The sequence below is a fragment of the Pyrus communis genome, chromosome 15 (assembly GCF_041283825.1).
Source record: "Pyrus communis isolate YQ-2024b chromosome 15, ASM4128382v1, whole genome shotgun sequence".
In the NCBI taxonomy this organism is placed as follows: domain Eukaryota; kingdom Viridiplantae; phylum Streptophyta; class Magnoliopsida; order Rosales; family Rosaceae; genus Pyrus; species Pyrus communis.
The window spans coordinates 42,249,117-42,270,473 of record NC_142579.1 but is presented as its reverse complement, the minus strand read 5'-3'; the positions used below and the strand labels follow the sequence as shown (position 1 = coordinate 42,270,473).

At 41.6% G+C, this 21,357-nt stretch overlaps 3 protein-coding genes, 1 non-coding gene and 1 pseudogene across 6 annotated transcripts; 2 read left to right on the top strand and 3 right to left on the bottom strand.

Moving 5' to 3' along the window:
- Nucleotides 1–1,897: 1,897 nt before the first annotated feature.
- Nucleotides 1,898–1,970, bottom strand: TRNAE-CUC (transfer RNA glutamic acid (anticodon CUC)). Its single transcript has one exon. It is a non-coding gene; the product is annotated as a tRNA-Glu (tRNA).
- An 82-nt stretch (nt 1,971–2,052) lies between these two features.
- Nucleotides 2,053–5,481, top strand: LOC137714484 (protein ACCUMULATION AND REPLICATION OF CHLOROPLASTS 6, chloroplastic-like; annotated as a pseudogene). The gene is made up of 6 exons (XR_011065425.2): nt 2,053–2,593; nt 2,844–3,068; nt 3,153–3,413; nt 3,511–4,456; nt 4,774–4,908; nt 5,002–5,481. The product of XR_011065425.2 is annotated as a protein ACCUMULATION AND REPLICATION OF CHLOROPLASTS 6, chloroplastic-like (transcript).
- Nucleotides 5,473–11,087, bottom strand: LOC137714476 (kinesin-like protein KIN-7E). The gene is made up of 12 exons (XM_068453684.2): nt 10,281–11,087; nt 9,903–9,992; nt 9,721–9,821; nt 9,510–9,623; nt 9,352–9,433; nt 9,176–9,243; nt 9,015–9,080; nt 8,791–8,915; nt 8,276–8,588; nt 6,678–8,183; nt 6,256–6,542; nt 5,473–6,126 (listed from the first exon to the last, which is right to left on the bottom strand). The coding sequence occupies exons 1-12, from the start codon at nt 10,549–10,551 to the stop codon at nt 5,805–5,807; spliced, it is 3,345 nt and encodes a 1,114-aa protein (XP_068309785.1). The 5' UTR covers nt 10,552–11,087; the 3' UTR covers nt 5,473–5,804.
- A 562-nt stretch (nt 11,088–11,649) lies between these two features.
- LOC137742829 (protein ACCUMULATION AND REPLICATION OF CHLOROPLASTS 6, chloroplastic) lies at nt 11,650–15,186 on the top strand. Its single transcript, XM_068482782.2, has 6 exons — nt 11,650–12,251; nt 12,531–12,755; nt 12,840–13,100; nt 13,198–14,146; nt 14,464–14,600; nt 14,694–15,186. The coding sequence occupies exons 1-6, from the start codon at nt 11,739–11,741 to the stop codon at nt 14,982–14,984; spliced, it is 2,376 nt and encodes a 791-aa protein (XP_068338883.1). The 5' UTR covers nt 11,650–11,738; the 3' UTR covers nt 14,985–15,186.
- LOC137742839 (kinesin-like protein KIN-7E) lies at nt 15,155–20,749 on the bottom strand. 2 transcript variants are annotated; one of them, XM_068482789.2, is made up of 12 exons: nt 19,916–20,749; nt 19,566–19,655; nt 19,379–19,479; nt 19,169–19,282; nt 19,017–19,098; nt 18,841–18,908; nt 18,687–18,752; nt 18,463–18,587; nt 17,951–18,263; nt 16,368–17,858; nt 15,962–16,248; nt 15,155–15,831 (listed from the first exon to the last, which is right to left on the bottom strand). In XM_068482789.2, the coding sequence occupies exons 1-12, from the start codon at nt 20,076–20,078 to the stop codon at nt 15,510–15,512; spliced, it is 3,222 nt and encodes a 1,073-aa protein (XP_068338890.1). In that variant the 5' UTR covers nt 20,079–20,749; the 3' UTR covers nt 15,155–15,509. The 2 variants fall into 2 exon arrangements, with proteins under 2 accessions (XP_068338890.1, XP_088541456.1); XM_088685330.1 differs by having other exon boundaries at nt 19,566–19,651; nt 19,916–20,725.
- Between the last annotated feature and the right edge of the window lie 608 nt (nt 20,750–21,357).

Here is a 21,357-nt window from a genome sequence, read left to right as displayed (position 1 = left end):
TGTGAAAGTGACCGCAGAAAGTCTCTTTCCGGCGAGGTTCTTATATACGGCCGCCGTGGGCCGGCACTGTCTCACATAAACGGAGCCCCTGCAAGGCCGGGTAATACCCAAATATGAGACGACTGGGTAATTCGCGCCGGACGTGCCACGTAGTCAGCAAACAGGCATTAGAATTCCTCAAAAAATTTATATGATGGTATCGTCACGTATTGTTATTTATTTACTTGTCTTGCAACTCATAATCTATTTTTGTTATTGACATAAGTTTCTTAGTTTTACTATCATAGAGCTACGGAGTATTAATAAATTATTCTTCTCATGTGTTTGTTTGAGAAAATTTATGAAATTTTTTGTACTTTTCATAAAACTTAAAACGCTTGTAACTATATTGCAGAATTAAAAACGTTCTTCTGTCGTATAATCACTTATCGTAGGAGCACTTGCTTTATCATAAAGTACTAGTTTTAAAATTTCAACATGTTTCTATTAAAATACTTATAATAAAAACACATATGCATATGACATTTAATTCCCTCCATCTATTTTCCCTAATAACTAATTATTTAATCCAATAATAATATCGTTCTACTCAAAAACACTTATGAATTAAGTGATCTCTAGAAAAGTAGTCTTAAGATGAGAGAATTATTAATGCATGCATAAAAGTGAGTGATGTGTAACTTGAGAAATATGAATGAGACTCTCTTAACAGTATAACTTTTCATGAACTCACTGTAATCTCATGTTTTTAACATAATATTTTATAATGTTGGTATAAAAATTATCAATAAACTGTAAAATGACAAATAGTTCATAAAAGTTATATTTTGAAAGAATATATTTAACATTTCTCGTTATACTTAAAAGCGAGAGATGTGTGCCTTATTACATGTATTTATTTATCGATGTCGCTCACAGATATTATAACTGACAAGATAAGAGTGTAGCGGGACAATGTGATCAATCACATTGAAATTTTTAACACGTCATGATATCACATTACACATTTTTTTAGGGAATAACTCACTTTTCATTGGTCTTTCTGTTTTTCTGTTTCTGCGCTTTTTCTTAATTCTAATGGGCCATGGCCCATGATGGGCCCCTGAATCACGAACTTCTCTGAGTTTTTGTCAATGTGGAGTTTGATAATTTCACCCCAAGAGACACGTTGACTGGTTTCCTGGGAAAACGATTTTTAATTTATTTTATTGTCCAAGTGGACATGGAATCCCGCCAATTATATAACGGCCTAAGGATAACGTTTCTGTTATGAATTTCTTTATTCACGTCACCAGAGAAACGGACAAAGTAAGTATTTTTCCTACTTCGTAGCCTTTGCATTTTTTTTCTTCTTCAGCTTATTCCGTGACCGTGACCTATTTATTTTAGTTAAGATTATTGAATAAATTTTCATATATTAAACTAATATTATATTATTCACATAATCAGACAAAAAATACGTCACGGCTATGAATATGGAATAAGCTTTAACTAGTATTGCATTAGTTACAATCGCGCTTTCATGTCATCCGTATTCGAATCTTTCTTCCATACAATATAATTTAAAGAACTTTAACGAAAAACTCTCGGTACTGTTTACTTTGACAAAAAATCACATTTTTATACTGAAAAGTCAATCATGGTACTATTCACTTTATCATTTATTTTTTCCTTATCGTTAAAACTCAAAGTTCTCAAATCATTTTCATTAGTTTTTCTTATAATTTAACATAGAAGATTACCTGTATTTTAAGAAGAAGAAAAAAAATGTTGATGTTTGAAGTTGGGCCTATATCCACAACAATTTTTTGGGCTACAAAAATGAGAGCAGCGTCTCAATGAGCCTTTAACTGAAGCCCATATGAAAATAAAAACAACAAAAAGTGTATAAATAAAATTCCGTTGCCGGGACTTGAACCCGGGTCTTTCGGGTGAGAGCCGAATATCCTGACCAACTAGACTACAACGGATTCGTTGTTTACGAAGTGTTAATTTCCACATGTTGACTTGAAGCCAACAGAAAACAAAGAAAACATAGATAAGAGTCTCCCAGAAATGACAGAGGGTTTAAGCAGACGCGTCAAACTGTCCAATGGAGACCCTCAAACACTTCGGCATCGGCTTCTCCACTCCCCGCCTCCACCCTTTCCGCCACCACCAAAAACCTCAACAGTCCCATCCCACCACCTGCTTCGCCAGCAAATGGGCCGAGCGCCTCCTCGCCGACTTCCAATTCCTCGGCGACTCATCCTCAGAACACCATTCCCTCTCCTCCGCCACCGCCACTCTCGCTCCTTCCCACCTGCCTCCCGCAATTTCTTCCCCCGAGCGCCACGTGTCCATCCCCATCCACTTCTACCAGGTGCTGGGCGCCCAGCAGCATTTCCTCGGGGACGGTATAAGGAGGGCGTACGAGGCTAGGACTTCCAAGCCGCCTCAGTACGGCTTCACCCAGGAGGCGCTGTTCAGCCGGAGGCAGATTCTTCTAGCCGCCTGCGAAACCCTAGCCGACCCCGCCTTCAGAAGAGAGAACAATCAGGGCCTTGCCGAAGACGAAGATGGAACCATCATCACTCAAGTTCCTTGGGATAAGGTAATTGTGTGGTTTCACTTCATTGTGTTCTGTTTGGTTGCTGAGAAGAAATTAAGAAAACGTGGTATTGAATTCTGATTCTAGTTAGTTTTATCTACATTACTACGATTTCCAAGTGAAAATTGAGAGAAAATAAAGGAAAATTTGGAGTTAAAATTAAATTTTTTCATTGGCTTTTTTCCGCGTTACTGCGTTGGATTAGTAAACAAACAGAGAGCGGCTGTATTTTATCGTGTTAAGCTATTTGTAGGTTCCTGGAGTTCTGTGCGTGCTGCAAGAAGCTGGGAAGACTGAGCTGGTTCTTCAAATTGGGGAGAGTTTGCTAAGAGAGAGGCTGCCCAAGTCGTTCAAGCAAGATGTCGTTTTGGTCATGGCACTTGCTTACGTTGACATGTCGAGGGATGCAATGGAATTGTCCCCGCCTGATTTTATTCGGGGTTGTGAAGTGCTTGAGAGGGCTTTGAAACTCTTGCAGGTAATGGAGTCCTCATAAGCAATATCTTGTTTGTTTCAGTTGTATTAAATATTTTGATGCGTAAGACTGATCTTCAACATGCAGGAGGAAGGTGCGAGTAGCCTTGCACCTGATCTTCAATCGCAAATTGACGAGACACTGGAAGAGATCACCCCACGTCGCATTTTGGAACTTCTAGCTTTACCCCTTGGGGATGAGTACCGATCGAGAAGGGAAGAGGGCCTCCATGGTGTGCGCAACATACTGTGGTCTGTTGGAGGTGGGGGAGCAGTTGCAATTGCTGGAGGTTTCACTCGTGAAAATTTCATGAACGAGGCCTTCTTACATATGACTGCAACGGAGCAGGTAGCTATTCCTGTGAATTCCTTCCCATGCCCCTACTGTGTGCTGTCCGCGCAATTGTCTAATCTCTTTGTTGGTTTGTTCTTTTTTTCTTCTAAAGGTTGATTTATTTGTCGCAACCCCAAGTAATATCCCAGCGGAAAGCTTCGAAGTTTATGGAGTGGCACTTGCGCTTGTTGCTCAAGCCTTTGTTGGTAAGAAGCCTCATCACATTCAAGATGCTGATAACCTATTGCAGAAACTTCAGCAATCCAAAGTAACAGCTGTAGGACATTCTGTCGAAACCTATAGTGAGGTAGACTTTGCTTTGGAGAGGGGTCTCTGTTCACTTCTTATCGGGGATCTTGATGAGTGTCGCTCATGGTTGGGCCTAGACAATGATAATTCACCATATAGAAATCCATCTGTTGTAGAATTTGTCTTGGAGAACTCAAGGGCTGAAGATGAAAATGATCTTCCTGGACTTTGTAAGCTGTTGGAGACGTGGTTGATGGAGGTGGTACTCCCCAGATTTAGAGACACAAAAGATATAGAGTTCAGACTTGGAGATTACTATGACGATCCTATAGTCTTGAGATGCTTAGAGAGGCAGGACGGAACTAATGGTTCGCCCTTAGCTGGAGCTGCTGCCATAGTGAATATTGGAGCTGAGGCTACTGCAGTTCTTGGTAATTTCAAGGCGAGTGCAATTCAGGCATTGCAGAAGGTGTTTCCTCCAGATCACAGGGATGAGATTCTTACACCTCAAGAAGATAACAAAATGAATTATCCATTTCTTCCTGTGGAAAATGGAGAGCCTCTGGAAGAATCTGATAGAGATGAATCTGTCCATGTAGGTGAGGTTTCTGGAAGAAATGCTTCTATTGGAATATGCGAAGAAGAATTGATGACTGACAAAATCAAAGAAGCAACTGTTAAGATTATGTGTGCTGGTATAGTAATTGGACTGACGTTGATTGGATTGAGGTATTTACCCTCAAGGAGGAGCTCATCCAACCTGCATAAAGAACTTAGCTCAGCGACTGCATCTGATGTCACAAGTGCAGGTATGATTTTAACCGTGCATTAGAGTATTAATAAAATGATTAACAAAGCCTTATTTTCGTCAAGTTATGAAACATGAAAATACTTATGATATCTTGGCATTTTCCACTTCAATGTGCTTGATGACATGTTATTTCACTCAACCAGAAAAGTCAGTGGTAGTATTTCGCTAGCTATTTGTCAAAGTGCTATGATGAATCTTTCAATAGCCAGTAGTACTGGGATATTTCTTCCTTCGAGTCGGTCCATTTCACTTCTTAAGCTTGCCGCTTTGCTCTTGATGCAAGGGGATGAAAATTAATTCATATAACCATACCAGGGCTACCAGGAGATGAAAAATCTGCGGGAAATACCCAAAATGGATGCAAGAATAGCTGAAGGTCTTGTTCGCAAATGGCAGAACATAAAATCTCAGGCTTTCGGACCTAATCATTCTCTGGAAAAATTATCTGAGGTAGGGAATTCTTTAGTTGTTGTGGTTGAATAAAGATGTCATTGAGCTAGTCACCAGTTTTGATGCATATCCTGACGTTGTTAAAACTGCCAGGTTTTGGATGGTGAGATGTTGAAGATATGGACAGATCGTGCAACCGAGATTGCACAGCTTAATTGGTCCTATGAATACACCCTGTTGAACTTGAGCATCGACAGTGTGACTGTATCGCTAGACGGGCAGCGTGCTGTGGTGGAAGCAACTCTTGAAGAGATGGCCCAGTTAACTGATGTGCTCCATCCGGAGCACAATGACTCAAACAGCAGAGCGTATACCACGAGATACGAGATGTCTTGTTCGAGCTCAGGATGGAAGATCAGTGAAGGAGCCGTCCTCCAATCATAAAAGAACGTTGTAAAGTACAATGACGCGGGTGTAAATGCTGTCTTGTTTTTCTATTTAAGTTTATTCTTTGTAAGTTTTACGCTCTCTGGGTGCGATTGGCAAGATTTACGTGTTGTTACCAGTCCACGCGTATAAAACAAGAGATATATCATATAAATAAAGAATAGAAGAATAAGTTCATTGGTAAAATGTTTGAGTTCATATAATCAGTCAAAATTAGTACAAGTTTGTCGACCTGGCCACAGAAGGGGACATTTCTTCCTAGTCCGGCCTGGTTTTGGAGCCGTATTATGTTTAACACGGAAACAGAGAGATATAACCGTTGTTTCTGTGCCTGCAATTTACCGCCGCAGCCATGGAGGCCCCTCTTGCCTCCTTTTTCTCCTCCAGTACAGCTGCAGATTTCTGTTTAGTTTACAATGCGCATCTCCACTCCGGCTGAACTGGAGCGAGACATCATATTCTGTACAAAATATTTCTACGAGTTACCTTCGTCTAACTGGTGCCGAATTCTATAGAGTAGACATGGAATCTCTCCAAATGGAGGATTTCTTGTTTATAGGGTGAGATAAGAAGCTGAGTCCGAGTATCTCCTTGGGAGCATCGAGTGGTGCAACAAGGCCAACCAGCTTCGCAACAAGGGTGGCGCTCTCCCGGATGTGCCCCATGTCCATTGTGCTCGTCCATGTCAAGTTTGCCAACTGCAGACTCCTCTGCTTTGTGTTTAGCCTAATCCCCCACTTCTGGTAGAGCCTTTCCTTTTCCTTTGTCGATGCAAACCTCTTCGGCACTTTCTTGGCTAACATTTCTCTCTCTCGCTTAAGATCCTTCATGCTGTTTCAGATTACAAATTAAGAAAAACAAAATTTATGTTAGAGATCTCCCGCTTTAACGCGGTTAGGCTCAAAGTATCAAAATTTCAAATGTGTGTTTCGTGCTGTTGAAATGATCCGAAATAACTACCTTCCAGCCTGTGTGGGAGCTTGGCGGGATTTTAGATTGCTTCCTCCAGAGAAGGTGTCCTTGAGAATCGTCAACCTTCGTAGCTCTACCTCCAAGTACAGAAAATCAGACGGATCACCATTGTAAAGAATGAAGAAATGTGTCCTGTGAACCAATGGCACAAAGCAAGCCTCCCACAGCTGGATTATTAGTCCCCTCTGTGTCTCAAAATCAAGGCGCCAATTAGAAGGGGTTCTCAAAGGATGTTCTGCACGATTGTGCCTCCTCCGTCCTGCTCCTCTTTGTGCCTGTCACCAATAATCACTCATGATTAAAGTTCGTGTCTTTGAAATATATGTTCATTAATTACTAACCAACCAGTAATCACCATTGTGTTAGAGAGAGAGAGAGAGAGGATAAGAAAGAGAGAGGGAGGCTGTTACCTCGTACTTGTCTTCCTTGCGTTCATTGGCGAAATTGAGAACACTCATATTATCCTCTACGTCAGACTCCGAGACATTGGGGATAACTTTCCAAGCCACTGGAGCACTCAAAACTGACTCTAATTGAGAACTAGCTCTGGTTGAGCTTCCAATTTCGGAACCTTGCTTCGATTTATGAAATAGCTTCCAACGCAAACCTTTTGAACTTCTAGGCCAGCCTTCTGAAATGTCCTGTGCATTAGCTGCCTCCGTGCTTTCCTCTGCCTCTACGTGAACGCTCAAAATAGAATCTTGATCAGAATCTCTTCTTGGTAACTTTCCGGCATAGCCACCATACTTGGATCGAGAGTTCTCCCCCTGATGGACTTTTGGTTTCCTATGAGGAAATTCCTGCTGTGTAATAACCTCTGTGTCCCGCTGATCTCTGGCACCATCTAGGTCCATTGGAACACTCGCAACAGAAGCTGGAAAATCTTCCCTAGATATACTTCTACTGTGGGTACCTTGCCTTGATCTGGAAGGTCTCCGTTGGAAACCTTCAGCAGGTGTTGTGTTCTCGTTTAGTTCTGCCTCATGCAATGCAAAAGAAGATGGACTCATGATAACCGCCCTGCAACTTCGGCTTCTAGACAAATTCATACTTGCAGTGCTAGATTCAGAGGAAGAAGGAGATTGTTCCATTGGGGGAAGATTAACAAGGTTGTTAATTGTCCTTTGCATTTCCTGAATCTTTTTCCGCATTGCTTCATACTCTGCATTAACGTTATTCAACTCCTTATCTCCTGTCTGCTGCATGGGAGCGGTCGCGGCTAAGTTTTCTCCATTTTCTTTAGAACCGCTTAAAATCAAATCAAAAGTGTTCTGGTCCATGCTTGATATGCATCTAATTTCCTTGCAGCTATCTTCAGATTCCGCACGAGATGCTTCTGCAATAACTTCAGATTCTGCTTGACTTCTTTGTGCAATAACTTCAGATTCTGCTCGATTTCTTTGTGCAATATCTTCAGATTCTGTTGGACATCTTTGTGCAATATCTTCTGGTTCTGAATGAGATCTTCCTGCAATATCTTCAGATTCCGTCGGTTGTGTATTATCTTCAGGTTCTGCCTGAGATCTTTGTGCAGTATCTTCACATTCTGCGTGAGATATTTGTGCAATATCTTCAAATTCGGCATGAGATCTTTCCACAACATGTGCAGACTCTGCAAGATCCTCCCAATCCGGCAATGAATCAAGCCCAACAAACTCTGGAGCACTACTGTCCAGCAGAAAGTTTTCTTCAGAGCTGGCAGAAAGCTGACGGTTGTGCTTGTAGGAACCAGTAAAACTAGGTATATCAGTAATATCAGATGCGTTGTCTGCTTTTACACCCACGGATAATGACTCAGCTCCTGAATTTTCACCTATTCTTGGAACTTGGCTGTCTCCAGTTGATTCTAGCAAATTCTGAACCCGAGACTGAGCAAGATCACGTTGCTGAGTCAGTTCTTTGATCTCTTTATCCATCTGCATAAATTTCACATTCAATAAGAAGATTAGGAAGTGAGAAAGTGTCATGTGCAATTATGTGTATGTATGAGTCATAGAAGTCTCATCACCTGTTCAAGCAAAAGTTCTTTCTCTTGCATTGACTTTGATGCTAAGCTCCTCAACGCGTCTTCCATTTTCGCTAGTTCTTTCTGAAGTTGCTTTACCAACGCCTTATCTGATCTTACTACGTTGACCTTTGCATTAGTAGTCACCTCTTTCGCACAACTTGCAAAGAAGAGAGTGTTTTTCGATTGCTCAACGTGACTTCGTGCAGGGCTCAGTGTGCAAATGATGGCTGTCCTGGCATTGCCTCCCAACGAGTTTTGCAGTATTCTTGTTAGCTTCGAATCTCTATAAGGTACGTGTCCATTCTTTCCCTTGCTGCATCCATTCATGACATTAAATTGATTAAGAAAACATAAAATGGTTAAACAAGGTTAGATAAGAAAAGCCAAGTTTTATCGGCTGGTACAAAGCACCCCGAAGAAGAAAATAATTTGCCACATCGTCAATAGACATGACGCCGAGTGTACATTTATATAAAATAAGCCCTTGTCTGGAGTATAGGGAAAAAATATTGAACCTTAGTTTGCGAATTACAGTTCCCAGGGTCAGTAAGCTTCGATTTATGTGGCAGCCTTCTTTCAATCTCATACCAGCTGATAACGCTTGAGAAACACGCTCACTGCCCGCAAGATCAACAAAATTCTGCGCAGAGAGTCAAATTTTTTACTGCTAATAATACCATTGTATAAGATCCTCATGAAGGAAATGTTTCTTCGCAAGGAAAGATAAGTACTTCCTTACCACAGTAGCTGCAAGTGTGCTAGAACTTTGAATGCCTAGGTATTCTCGAGCGGAACTTTCAATTGTCTGTTGGATCCGTCAATTCAAAAAAAAAAAAAAAAACATTTACAAACAAGTTGTTAAGTCAAAATGGAATGTAAATGCTTTAGTGACAAGCATACCAGTCGCAAAATCTGATGAGATCTTGAGCTAGTTTCGTTGAGAGAGGTCTCTCCGATCTTCCTCTGAGCTGCAAGAATCAAGGACCAATATAAGAGTATATATTCCATCTGTGAAAATAAAACTAACACGAATACCATGTAATCCTGTGAGACAAACATAATGCAAGTGTGGTTACCTTCACAGGCGGAAAGAAGCTCCTCTAGGTGGTTCCGGTCTCTCAAAATCTCTTCTGAAAGTTTCTCGACAACAGTACCTTTCTGTCGGAGTGGCATTATTAGAAAACCTACTCATTCATCTGAATTATACACATTATAAATAGAATACATCATTCACCTCTGGATCGTCTAGGAGCCTAAGTTGAGCACTCTCGGAGCTGAGGAGGTCTCTGACAGCTTCGTTGTAGATCTCCATGGCGGAGAACTTCAACACAAATTCCCTATCACTATGCTGAAGCACAACAAATGGTTCAAGTTATGTCAGTGTCCGAAAAAACATAGTCAGCTTGATATAATTTGGAATTGAAGACTCAAAATACATCACTTACTTTCTCAATGTAGTCGTATATGTCTGCAACTGCATAATCTGTGATTCCTTTCATAGTGTATGTTTTTCCACTGCTTGTTTGTCCATAGGCAAAAATGGTTGCTGAACACGTATATATCGCCGAAACAAATAAGATTTTAGTCAGAGATATCCAAAAACGAGGATAATAAGGAGATTACTCACAATTGATGCCGTTGATGACCGAAAGCACAACCTCTTTAGCTCCCTCATCATACACCTTCGTCGTGGGACAGTCCCACCCAAATACTCTGTCTATCCCCAAAGGATTGGGAAACAAAGAGAAATGACATCAAAACAGATTCAAAGTTTTCAAACATAATGAAAAATTGCTTCATAAAATGACGGAAAAGAAGAGAGAGTTGTTATTGATGCTAAAAAAAAAAACATTTACTCTTCCCTGCTTTATTTTTCACATTGTGAGGAAGGCCAATACAGTTCTCTTTTCTTCCCTAGCAAGAAATATAAATTCTGGACCGCTAATAACAATTCCCGAAAGAAAATTTTCAATATTAAACAAGAATGGACATGCATGTCGTATACCAAAACCATAAGCAGAGGGAGACATGGGGCGATCAGGATGGCTGTTGTTGTACATGACGGTGTTGTCCTTGACGAACCAATCGGAAACATCGTTCTTTGCCTTCTCCTTGTCGTTCAACGGCCTCAGCCGAACCGAAACGAGGATTTTCTCCTCCACAGACATCGATGCCTCAACTTCTCCTCTTTTCCTACCGAAAACCCAGGTTGCTTCACGCACAAACAAAACCCGCAAAAGCGTCAAACTTCCCCAATTTCGCTCTCCCACATGCATGTACGTGAGAGGGTGCTGCCACAGCGGTCAAATCATTTGAGAGCGAAATTCACTGATGAAATTCTTCACCGTTCGCAATGCGGGCCGCCTTTCAAATTCCTTCGTTCAAATCCCACAATGCAGGTCGAACGAACAAAAAAAAATTCAAACTTGATAAATAAATGGCATAAATTCCCCTGGGCAGTTCCACATCCAAATCGAAGGCGCAATTCAACCAAACCCAACCACAACGACAACAGATACGAGGCAATGTAGACAAACTGAAAGAAATCCGATTATACGAAACAAATAATGTCTATATTTTATTTTTCCTTTTCTTTTTACCACGGTTCGAAACCGTAACAAAAAAACACGAAAGAAAGGGAAAGACGGAACGGCCAAAACGTCGGCGGCGACGATGTCAAAATTTTATGGAGAGTGGAGAGAAATTTGGCCGAACCGTGAGAACCAGGAGGGTTCTGGCGATGCGGGAAATGAAGGAATTAGGAACGGTTGGCGAAGACCGTTGCCGTCCCCTCTCTCTCTCTCTCGCTCTTATTTGGATTGCTGGCTGCCTCTGATATACAACTACCGCGGCAAATTTCCTAAAAACTAATAAACTTACTATTTTGACCTCCAGCTTGCCGAGTATTAACGAGCATAACAAAGTAGACGTACTTATCTTGATCAACTAAATTTATAGTTTATTAATTAATGTTAAATATTGTGTAATTGAAGCTTAATCAACTAATTTTATACCATTGACATAATGAACCAATAAATACGTCATCAGTTACAGAGTGGCTTCATGTCACTCGAATTTGGATCTCTCTTCCATACAGTACAATTTGACATAGAAGATTACTTGTATTTTAAGAAGAAAAAAAAACTTGACAATGTTTGATGTTGGGCCTATATCCACAACATTTTTTTGGGCTAGAGTAATGAGATCAGCGTTGCAAATGAGCCTTTAACTGAAGCCCATATGAAATAAAAACCACAAAAAAGAAATCCGTTGCCGGGACTTGAACCCGGGTCTTTTGGGTGAGAGCCAACTACACTACAACTGATTTGTCGTTCACATCATTGAAATAAAGAATTATAAACTCTTCTTTAGTTGAAGCCAACAGATTACGCGAGAAAGAAACATGGATAAAAGTCTCCCAGAAATGACTGCCAGGGTTTAAGCAGAGGCATCAAACTCTCCAATGGAGACCCTCAAACACTTCGGCATCGGCTTCTCCACTCCCCGCCTCCTCCCTTTCCGCCACCATCGGAAACCCCAAAAGCTCCCTCCCACTATCTGTTTCGCCAGCAAATGGGCCGAGCGCCTCCTCGCCGACTTCCAATTCCTCGGCGACTCCTCCTCCTCCTCCTCCTCAGACCACCATTCCCTCTCCTCCGCCACCGCCACTCTCGCTCCTCCCCACTTGCCTCCCGCAGTTTCTCCCCCCGAGCGCCACGTGTCCATCCCCATCGATTTCTACCAGGTGCTGGGCGCCCAGCAGCATTTCCTTGGGGACGGTATAAGGAGGGCGTACGAGGCTAGGGCTTCCAAGCCGCCTCAGTACGGCTTCACCCAGGAGGCGCTGTTCAGCCGGAGGCAGATCCTTCTAGCCGCTTGCGAAACCCTAGCCGACCCCGCCTCCAGAAGAGAGTACAACCAGAGCCTTGCCGAAGACGAAGATGGAACCATCATCACTCAAGTTCCTTGGGATAAGGTAATTGTGTGGTTTCAATTCGTTGTATTCTGTTTGGTTGCTGAGAAAAATGAGAGGAAAGTAATGGAATTTGTTGAGAATCTAAAAAATCTGGTATTGAATTATGATTCTAGTTAGTTTTATCTACATTACTACGATTTCCAAGTGAAAATTGAGAGAAAATAATGGAAAATTTGGTATTAAAATTTAATTTTTTCAGTGGCTTTTGTCCGCATTACTGCGTTTGATCAGTAAACGAGCAGAATGCGGCTGTATTTTATCGTGTTGAGCTATTTGTAGGTTCCTGGAGCTCTGTGCGTGCTGCAAGAAGCTGGGAAGACTGAGCTGGTTCTTCAAATTGGGGAGAGTTTGCTAAGAGAGAGGCTGCCCAAGTCGTTCAAGCAAGATGTCGTTTTGGTCATGGCACTTGCTTACGTTGACATGTCGAGGGATGCAATGGAATTGTCCCCGCCTGATTTTATTCGGGGTTGTGAAGTGCTTGAGAGGGCTTTGAAACTCTTGCAGGTAATGGAGTCCTCATAAGCAATATCTTGTTTGTTTCAGTTGTATTAAATATTTTGATGTGTAAGACTGATCTTCAACATGCAGGAGGAAGGTGCGAGTAGCCTTGCACCTGATCTTCAATCGCAAATTGACGAGACACTGGAAGAGATCACCCCACGTTGCATTTTGGAACTTCTAGCTTTACCCCTCAGGGATGAGTACCGATCGAGAAGGGAAGAGGGCCTCCATGGTGTGCGCAACATACTGTGGTCTGTTGGAGGTGGGGGAGCAGTTGCAATTGCGGGAGGTTTCACTCGTGAAAATTTCATGAACGAGGCCTTCTTACATATGACTGCAACGGAGCAGGTAGCTATTCCTGTGAATTCCTTCCCATGCCCCTACTGTGTGCTTTCCACACAATTGTCTAATCTCTTTGTTGGTTTGTTCTTTTTTTCTTCTAAAGGTTGATTTATTTGTCGCAACCCCAAGTAATATTCCAGCGGAAAGCTTCGAAGTTTATGGAGTGGCACTTGCGCTTGTTGCTCAAGCCTTTGTTGGTAAGAAGCCTCATCACATTCAAGATGCTGATAACCTATTCCAGAAACTTCAGCAATCCAAAGTAACAGCTGTAGGACATTCTGTCGAAACCTATAGTGAGGTAGACTTTGCTTTGGAGAGGGGTCTCTGTTCACTTCTTATCGGGGATCTTGATGAGTGTCGCTCATGGTTGGGCCTAGACAATGATAATTCACCATATAGAAATCCATCTGTTGTAGAATTTGTCTTGGAGAACTCAAAGGCCGAAGATGAAAATGATCTTCCTGGACTTTGTAAGCTATTGGAGACATGGTTGATGGAGGTAGTATTCCCCAGATTTAGAGACACCAAAGATATAGAGTTCAGACTTGGAGATTACTATGACGATCCTACAGTCTTGAGATACTTAGAGAGGCTGGACGGAACTAATGGTTCGCCCTTAGCTGCTGCTGCTGCCATTGTGAATATTGGAGCTGAGGCTACTGCAGTTCTTGGTAATTTCAAGGCAAGTGCCATTCAGGCATTGCAGAAGGTGTTTCCTCCGGGTCACAGGGATGAGAATCTTACACCTCAAGAAGATAATGAAATGAATTATGCATTTCTTCCTGTGGAAAATGGAGAGCTTCTGGAAGAATCTGATGTAGATGAATCTGTCCATGTGGCTGAGGTTTCTGGAAGAAATGGTTCTGTTGGAATACGTGAAGAAGAATTGATGACTGACAAAATCAAAGACGCAACTGTTAAGATTATGTGTGCTGGTGTGGTAATTGGACTGACAACGTTGATTGGATTGAGGTATTTACCTGCTAGGAGGGGCTCGTCCAACCTGCATAAAGAACTTAGCTCAGCGACTGCATCTGATGTCACAAGTGCAGGTATGATTTTAACCATTTATTAGAGTATTAATAAAATGATTCACAAAGCCTTATTTCCATCAACTAAGTTATGAAACATGAAAATATCTATATTTTGGCATTTTCCACTTCAATATGCTTGATGACATGTTATTTCACTCAACGTAAAAGCCCCTGGTAGTATTTCGCCAGCTATTTGTCAAAGAGCTATGGTGAATCTTCCAATAGCCAGTAGTGCAGGGATACTTCTTCCTTTGAATCGGTCCAATTCACTTCGTAAGCTTGCCGCTTTACGCTTGATGCAAGGGGATGAAAATTAATTCATATAACCATGCCAGGGCTACCAGGAGATGAAAAATCTGCAGAGGAAATACCAAAAATGGATGCAAGAATAGCTGAAGGTCTTGTTCGCAAATGGCAGAACATAAAATCTCAGGCTTTCGGGCCTAATCATTCTCTGGAAAAATTATCTGAGGTAGGGAATTCTTTAGTTTTTGTGGATGAATAACGATGTCATTGAGCTAGTCACCAGTTTTGATGCATGTCCTGACATTGTTAAAACTGCCAGGTTTTGGATGGTGAGATGTTGAAGATATGGACAGATCGCGCAACCGAGATTGCACAGCTTAATTGGTCCTATGGATACACCCTGTTGAACTTGAGCATCGACAGTGTGACTGTATCGCTGGACGGGCAGCGTGCTGTGGTGGAAGCAACTCTTGAAGAGATGGCCCAGTTAACCGATGTGCTCCATCCGGAGCACAATGACTCAAACAGAAGAACGTATACAACGAGATACGAGATGTCTTGTTCAAGCTCTGGATGGAAGATCATTGAAGGAGCTGTCCTCCAATCATAAAAGAACGTTGTAAAGTACAATGACGCGGGTGTAAATGCTGTCTTGTTTTTCTATTTAAGTTTATTCCTTGTAATCTCGTAGTATCTCAGATCTTTTATCCCAATCAAATGTGTTATTTTGTTGAAGTTTTACGCTCTCTGGGTGCGATTGGCAAGAGGAGAGCATATAAATAAAGAATAGAGGAATAAGTTCACTGTTAAAATGTTTATGAGTTCGTATAATCAGTCAAAATCAGTACAAGTTTGTCGGCCTGGCTACAGAAATCGACCTTTATTCTTAGCCCAGCCTGCCCGTGTTTCTATGCCTGCAATTTACTGCGCCATGGCCGTGGAGACCCCTCTTGCCTCCTTTTTCTCGTCCTCCAGTTTGCCAGCATATATTAACAGTGGAAGGATTCAAACAACATAGTAGTAAAGCTACAGATGGTTTACAATGCGTATCTCCATTCGAGCTGAGCTGGAGCGAGACATCGTATTCTGTACAAAATATTTCTACGAGTTACCCTTGTCTAACTGGAGCCGAGTTCTACAGAGTAGACATGGAATCTCTCCAAATGGAGGATTTCTTGTTTATAGGGCGAGATAAGAAGCTGAGCCCGAGTATCTCCTTGGGAGCATCGAGTGGCGCAACAAGGCCAACCAGCTTCGCAACAAGGGTGGCGCTCTCCCGGATGTGCCCCGTGTCCATTGTGCTCGTCCATATCAAGTTTGCCAACTGCAGGCTCCTCTGCTTTGTGTTCAGCCTAATCCCCCACTTCTGGTAAAGCCTTTCTTTTTCCTTTGTCGATGCAAACCTCTTCGGCACTTTCTTGGCTAACATTTCTCTCTCTCGCTTAAGAGCCTTCATGCTGTTTCAGATTACAAATTAAGAAAAACAAAATATAAGTTGGAGATCTCCTGCTTTAATGCGGTTAGGCTTGAAATATCAAAATTTCAAATGTGTATTTTGTGTGCTGTTGAAATGATCCAAAGTACTACCTTCCAGCCGCTGTGAGAGCTTGGCGGGATTTTAGATTGCTTCCTTCGGAGAAGGTGTCCTTGAGAATCGTCAACCTTCTTAGCTCTACCTCCAAGTAGAGAAAATCAGACGGATCACCTTTGTAAAGAATGAAGAAATGTGTCCTGTGAACCAATGGCACAAAGCAAGCCTCCCACAGCTCGATTATTAGTCCTCTCTGTGTCTCGAAATCAAGGCGCCAATTGGAAGGGGTTCTCAAAGGATGTTCCGCACGAATGTGCCTCCTCCGTCCTGCTCCTCTTTGTGCCTGTCACCAATAACCACCCGCAATTAAAGTTCGTATCTTTGAAAGATATGTTTATTAATCACTAACCAACCAGAACCAGTAATCACCATTGTGTTAGAGAGAGAGAGGGAAGCTGTTACCTCGTACTTTCCTTCCTTGCGTTCATTGGCGAAATTGAGAACACTCATATTATCCTCTACGTCAGATTCCGAGACATTGGGGATAACTTTCCAAGCTACTGGAGCACTCAAAACTGACTCTAATTGAGAACTAGCTCTGGTTGAGCTTCCAATTTCGGAACCTTGCTTCGATTTATGAAATAGCTTCCAACGCAAACCTTTTGAACTTCTAGGCCAGCCTTCAGAAATGTCCTGTGCACTAGCTGCCTCCGTGCTTTCCTCTGCCTCTACGTGAACGCTCAAAATAGAATCTTGATCAGAATCTCTTCTTGGTAACTTTCCGGCATAGCCACCATACTTGGATCGAGAGTTCTCCCCCTGATGGACTTTTGGTTTCCTATGAGGAAATTCCTGCTGTGTAATAACCTCTGTGTCCGGCTGATCTCTGGCACCATCTAGGTCCATTGGAACACTCCCAATAGAAGCTGGAAAATCTTCCCTAGATATACTTCTACTGTGGGCACCTTGCCTTGATCTGGAAGGTCTCCGTCGGAAACCCTCAGCAGGTGTTGTATTCTCGTTTAGTTCTGCCTCATGCGATACAAAAGAAGATGGACTCATGATAACCGCTCTGCAGCTTCGACTTCTAGACAAATTCATACTTGCAGAGCTAGATTCAGAGGAAGAAGGGGATTGTTCCATTGGGGCAAGATTAACAAGGTTGTTAATTGTCCTTTGCATTTCCTGAATCTTTTTCCGCATCGCTTCATACTCTGCATTAACGTTATTCAACTCCCTATCTCCTGTCTGCTGCATGGGAGCTGTCGCGGCTAAGTTTCCTCCATTTTCTTCAGAACCGCTTAAAATCAAATCAAAGGTGTTCTGGTCCATGCTTGATATGCATCTAATTTCCTTGCAGCTATCTTCAGATTCCGCGTGAGATGCTTCTGCAATAACTTCAGATTCTGCTTGATGTCCTTGTACAATAACTTCAGCTTCTGCTGGGCATCTTTGTGCAATATCTTCAGGTTCTGCATGACACCTTCGCACAATATCTTCAGATTCCGCTGGTTGTGTATTATCTTCAGGTTCTACCTGAGATCTTTGTGCAGTATCTTCACATTCTGCGTGCGATATTTGTGCAATATCTTCAAATTCTGCATGAGATCTTTCCGCAACATGTGCAGACTCTGCAAGAGATTTTTCTGCAAGATCCTCCCAATCCGGCAATGAATCAAGCCCAACAAACTCTGGAGCACTACTGTCCAGCAGAAAATTTTCTTCAGAGCTAACAGAAAGCGGACGGTTGTGCTTGTAGGAACCAGTAAAACTAGGTCTATCAGTAATATCAGATGCGTTATCTGCTTTTACACCGGCGGACAATGACTCCTCAGCTCCTGAATTTTCACCTATTCTTGGAACTTGGCTGTCTCCAGTTGATTCTAGCAAATTCTGAACCCGAGATTGAGCAAGATCACGTTGCTGAGTCAGTTCTTTTATCTCTTTATTCATCTGCATAAATTTCACATTTAATAAGAAGATTAGGAAAGGAGAAAGTGGCATGTGCAATTATGTGTATGTATGAGTCACAGAAGTTCCAACACCTGTTCAAGCAGAAGTTCTTTCTCTTGCATTGACTTTGATGCTAAGCTCCTCAACGCATCTTCCATTTTCGCTAATTCTTTCTGCAGTTGCTTTACCAACGCCTTATCTGATCTTACTACATTGACCTTTGCATTAGTAGTCACCTCTTTTGCACAACTTGCAAAGAAGAGTGTGTTTTTCGATTGCTCAACATGACTTCGTGCAGGGCTCATAGTGCAAATGATGGCTGTCCTGGCATTGCCTCCCAACGAGTTTTGCAGTATCCGTGTTAGCTTCGAATCTCTGTAAGGTACGTGCCCATTCTTTCCCTTGCTGCATCCATTCACGACATTAAATTGATTAAGAAAACATAAAATGGTTAAACAAGGTTAGATAAGGAAAAAAAAACGTTTTAATCGGCTGGTACAAACCACCCCAAAGGAGAAAATAATTTGCTACGTCATCAATAGACATGACGCGGAATTTACATTTATACAAAACAAGCCCTTGGTGTATGGAAAAAATATTGAACCTTAATTTGCGAATTACAGTTCCCAGGGTCAGTAAGCTTCGATTTATGTGGCAACCTTCTTTCAATCTCGCACCAGCTGATAACGCTTGAGAAACACGCTCACTGCCCGCAAGATCAACAAAATTCTGCGCAGAGAGTCAATTTTTTTAGTGCTAATAATACCATTGTATTAGATCCTCATGAAGGAAGTGTTTCTTCGCAAGGAAAGATAAATACTTCCTTACCACAGTAGCTGCAAGTGTGCTTGAACTTTGAATGCCAAGATATTCTTGAGCGGAACTTTCAATTGTCTGTTGAATCCGTCAATTCAACAAAAAAACATTTACAAACAAGTTCATATGTCAAAATAGAAAGTAACCGCTTTAGTGATAAGCATACCAGTCGCAAAATCTGATGAGATCTTGAGCTAGTTTCGTTCAGAGAGGTCTCTCCGATCTTCCTCTGAGCTGCAACAATCAAGTACCAATTTAAGAGTATATTTACCATCTGTGAAAACAAAACTAACACGTAGTTCATGTAATCCTGCGAGACAAACATAATGCAAGTGTGTTTACCTTCACAGACAGAAAGGAGTTCCTCTAGGTGGTTCCGGTCTCTCAAAATCTCTTCTGAAAGTTTCTCGACAACAGTTCCTTTCTGTCGGAGTAGCATTATGAGAAAACCTTCATCTGAATTATACGTATTATAAAGAGAATACAGTATTCACCTCTGGATCGTCTAGGAGCCTAAGTTGAGCACTCTCGGAGCTGAGGAGGTCTCTGACAGCTTCGTTGTAGATCTCCATGGCAGAGAACTTCAACACAAATTCCCTATCACTATGCTGGAACACAACAAATTGGTTTAAGTTATGTCATGTCGGAGAATACATAGTGAGCTTGGTATAAATTGGAATTGAAGACAATATATGATCACTTACTTTCTCAATGTAATCATAGATGTCTGCAACTGCATAATCTGTGATTCCTTTCATAGTGTATGTTTTTCCACTGCTTGTTTGTCCATAGGCAAAAATGGTTGCTGACCACGTATATATCACCGAAACAAATGAGATTTTTGTCACACTTAAATATCTGAAAACGAGGATTAATAAGAAGACTACTCACAGTTGATGCCGTTGATGACCGAAAGCACAACCTCTTTAGCTCCCTCATCGTACACCTTCGTCGTGGGACAGTCCCACCCAAATACTCTGTCTATCCCCAAAGGATAGGGAAACAAAGAGAAAGGACATCAAAACAGATTCAAAGTTTTCGAATATAATAAAAACAAAGAAGAGAGAGTTGTTATTGACGCTCCAAAAAAATCATTTAGACTCTTCCCTACTTATTTTTCACATTGGGAGGAAGGCCAATACAGTTCTCTTTTCTTCCCTAGCAAGGTTTTGGAGCGCTAATAACAACTCCCGAAAGAAAATTTTGAATATTAAACAAGAATGGATATGCCTGTCGTATACCAAAACCATAAGCAGAGGGAGACATGGGGCGATCAGGATGGCTGTTGTTGTACATGACGGTGTTGTTCTTGACACACCAATCGGAAACATCGTTCTTGGCCTTCTCCTTGTCGTTCAATGGCCTCAGCCGAACCGAAACGAGGATTTTCTCCTCCACAGACATCGATGCCTCAACTTCTTCTCTTTTCCTACCGAAAACACAGTTGCTTCGCGCACAAACAAAACCCGCAAAAGCGTCAAAATTCCCCAATTTCGCTCTCCCACATGAATGTATGTGAGAGTGCTGCCACAATTGTCAAATCATTTGAGGGAAAAATTCACTGATGAAATACTTCACCGTTCACAAATGCGGGCCGCCGCTCAATTTTCTTCACTCAAATCCCACAAGGCAGGTCGAACGAACAAAAAATTTCAAACTCGATAAATAATTGGCAGAAATTCCCCAAATTTTCGAACTTGGGCAGTTGCACATCCAAACCGAAGACACAATTTCAACCAAATGCAACCACAACGACGAAAAATGCGAGGCAATGTAGACAAACGGAAAGATATCTGATTACACGAAACAAATAATGTCTATATTTTATTTTTCCTTTTCTTTTTACCACGGTCCGAAACCGTAACCAAAAAAAAAAAATAAGCGAAAGACGGAACGGCCAAAACGTCGGCTGCGACGATGTCAAAATCTTATCAAAAAAGGATAGAAATTTGGCCGAACCGTGAGAACCAGGAGGGTTCTGGGCTGTGGGAAATGAAGGAATTAGGGACGGTTGGCGAAGACCGTTGCCCTCTCCTTTCTCTCTCTCGCTCTTATTTGGATTGCTGTCTGCCTCTGATGTACAACTACCGCGCCAAAATTCCTAAAAACTAATAAACTTACTATTTTGACCTCCAGCTTGCCAAGTATTGACGAGCCTAACAGAGTGGATGCACTATATTGATCAACTAATCCACATTTTATTAGTTAATGTTAAATATAGCGTAACTCAATTTCGACACTCGTTTAATTATCATTATGTATGCCAAGAAGATCTTAATTTTAGTCGTATATGTTAAAATAATAAACAAATTGAGTTAGTGTTGATACACAAATATTTTAAGAGAATATTACCATTAATTTTTATCCTTGTTCATTGATACACGTTGAAACTTGCATTAAATGCTAAACTAAAACGTTTAATGTAACAAATTAAAGTTTAGTAATGTCTAACACATATACAAAATGATACAATTCAAACAAACACAAAATAAAACAATATAAACACTGTCGCTAAAATGACACGTAATATAAGCAATCGATTTAAAATACCGTCACCTTTACATCGCGATTACTCTAGCTAATACAAAATGCCACATGTACGCACTCTAATCAACACGAGAACCCAGACAGCTGGAGAAGATGTTTCTTTAAGTAAAGCTGGCGTTTATCTTAGTCAAAGTGC

Excerpts from the sequence above, each read along its gene's own strand:
- LOC137742829 (XM_068482782.2), top strand. The coding sequence starts at position 11,739 with ATGGAGACCCTCAAACACTTCGGCATCGGCTTCTCCACTCCCCGCCTC. Across the intron at positions 12,252-12,530 it reads CTCAAGTTCCTTGGGATAAG|GTTCCTGGAGCTCTGTGCGT; the intron begins GTAATTGTGTGG and ends AGCTATTTGTAG. Across the intron at positions 14,601-14,693 it reads CTCTGGAAAAATTATCTGAG|GTTTTGGATGGTGAGATGTT; the intron begins GTAGGGAATTCT and ends TAAAACTGCCAG.
- LOC137714476 (XM_068453684.2), bottom strand. The coding sequence starts at position 10,551 with ATGCATGTGGGAGAGCGAAATTGGGGAAGTTTGACGCTTTTGCGGGTT. Across the intron at positions 9,081-9,175 it reads CTCATCAGATTTTGCGACTG|ACAATTGAAAGTTCCGCTCG; the intron begins GTATGCTTGTCA and ends CGGATCCAACAG. Across the intron at positions 8,589-8,790 it reads ACTGTAATTCGCAAACTAAG|CAAGGGAAAGAATGGACACG; the intron begins GTTCAATATTTT and ends GAATGGATGCAG.
- LOC137742839 (XM_068482789.2), bottom strand. The coding sequence starts at position 20,078 with ATGTCTGTGGAGGAGAAAATCCTCGTTTCGGTTCGGCTGAGGCCATTG. Across the intron at positions 19,656-19,915 it reads TCCCTCTGCTTATGGTTTTG|ACAGAGTATTTGGGTGGGAC; the intron begins GTATACGACAGG and ends CTTTGGGGATAG. Across the intron at positions 19,283-19,378 it reads TCTATGATTACATTGAGAAA|CATAGTGATAGGGAATTTGT; the intron begins GTAAGTGATCAT and ends GTTGTGTTCCAG.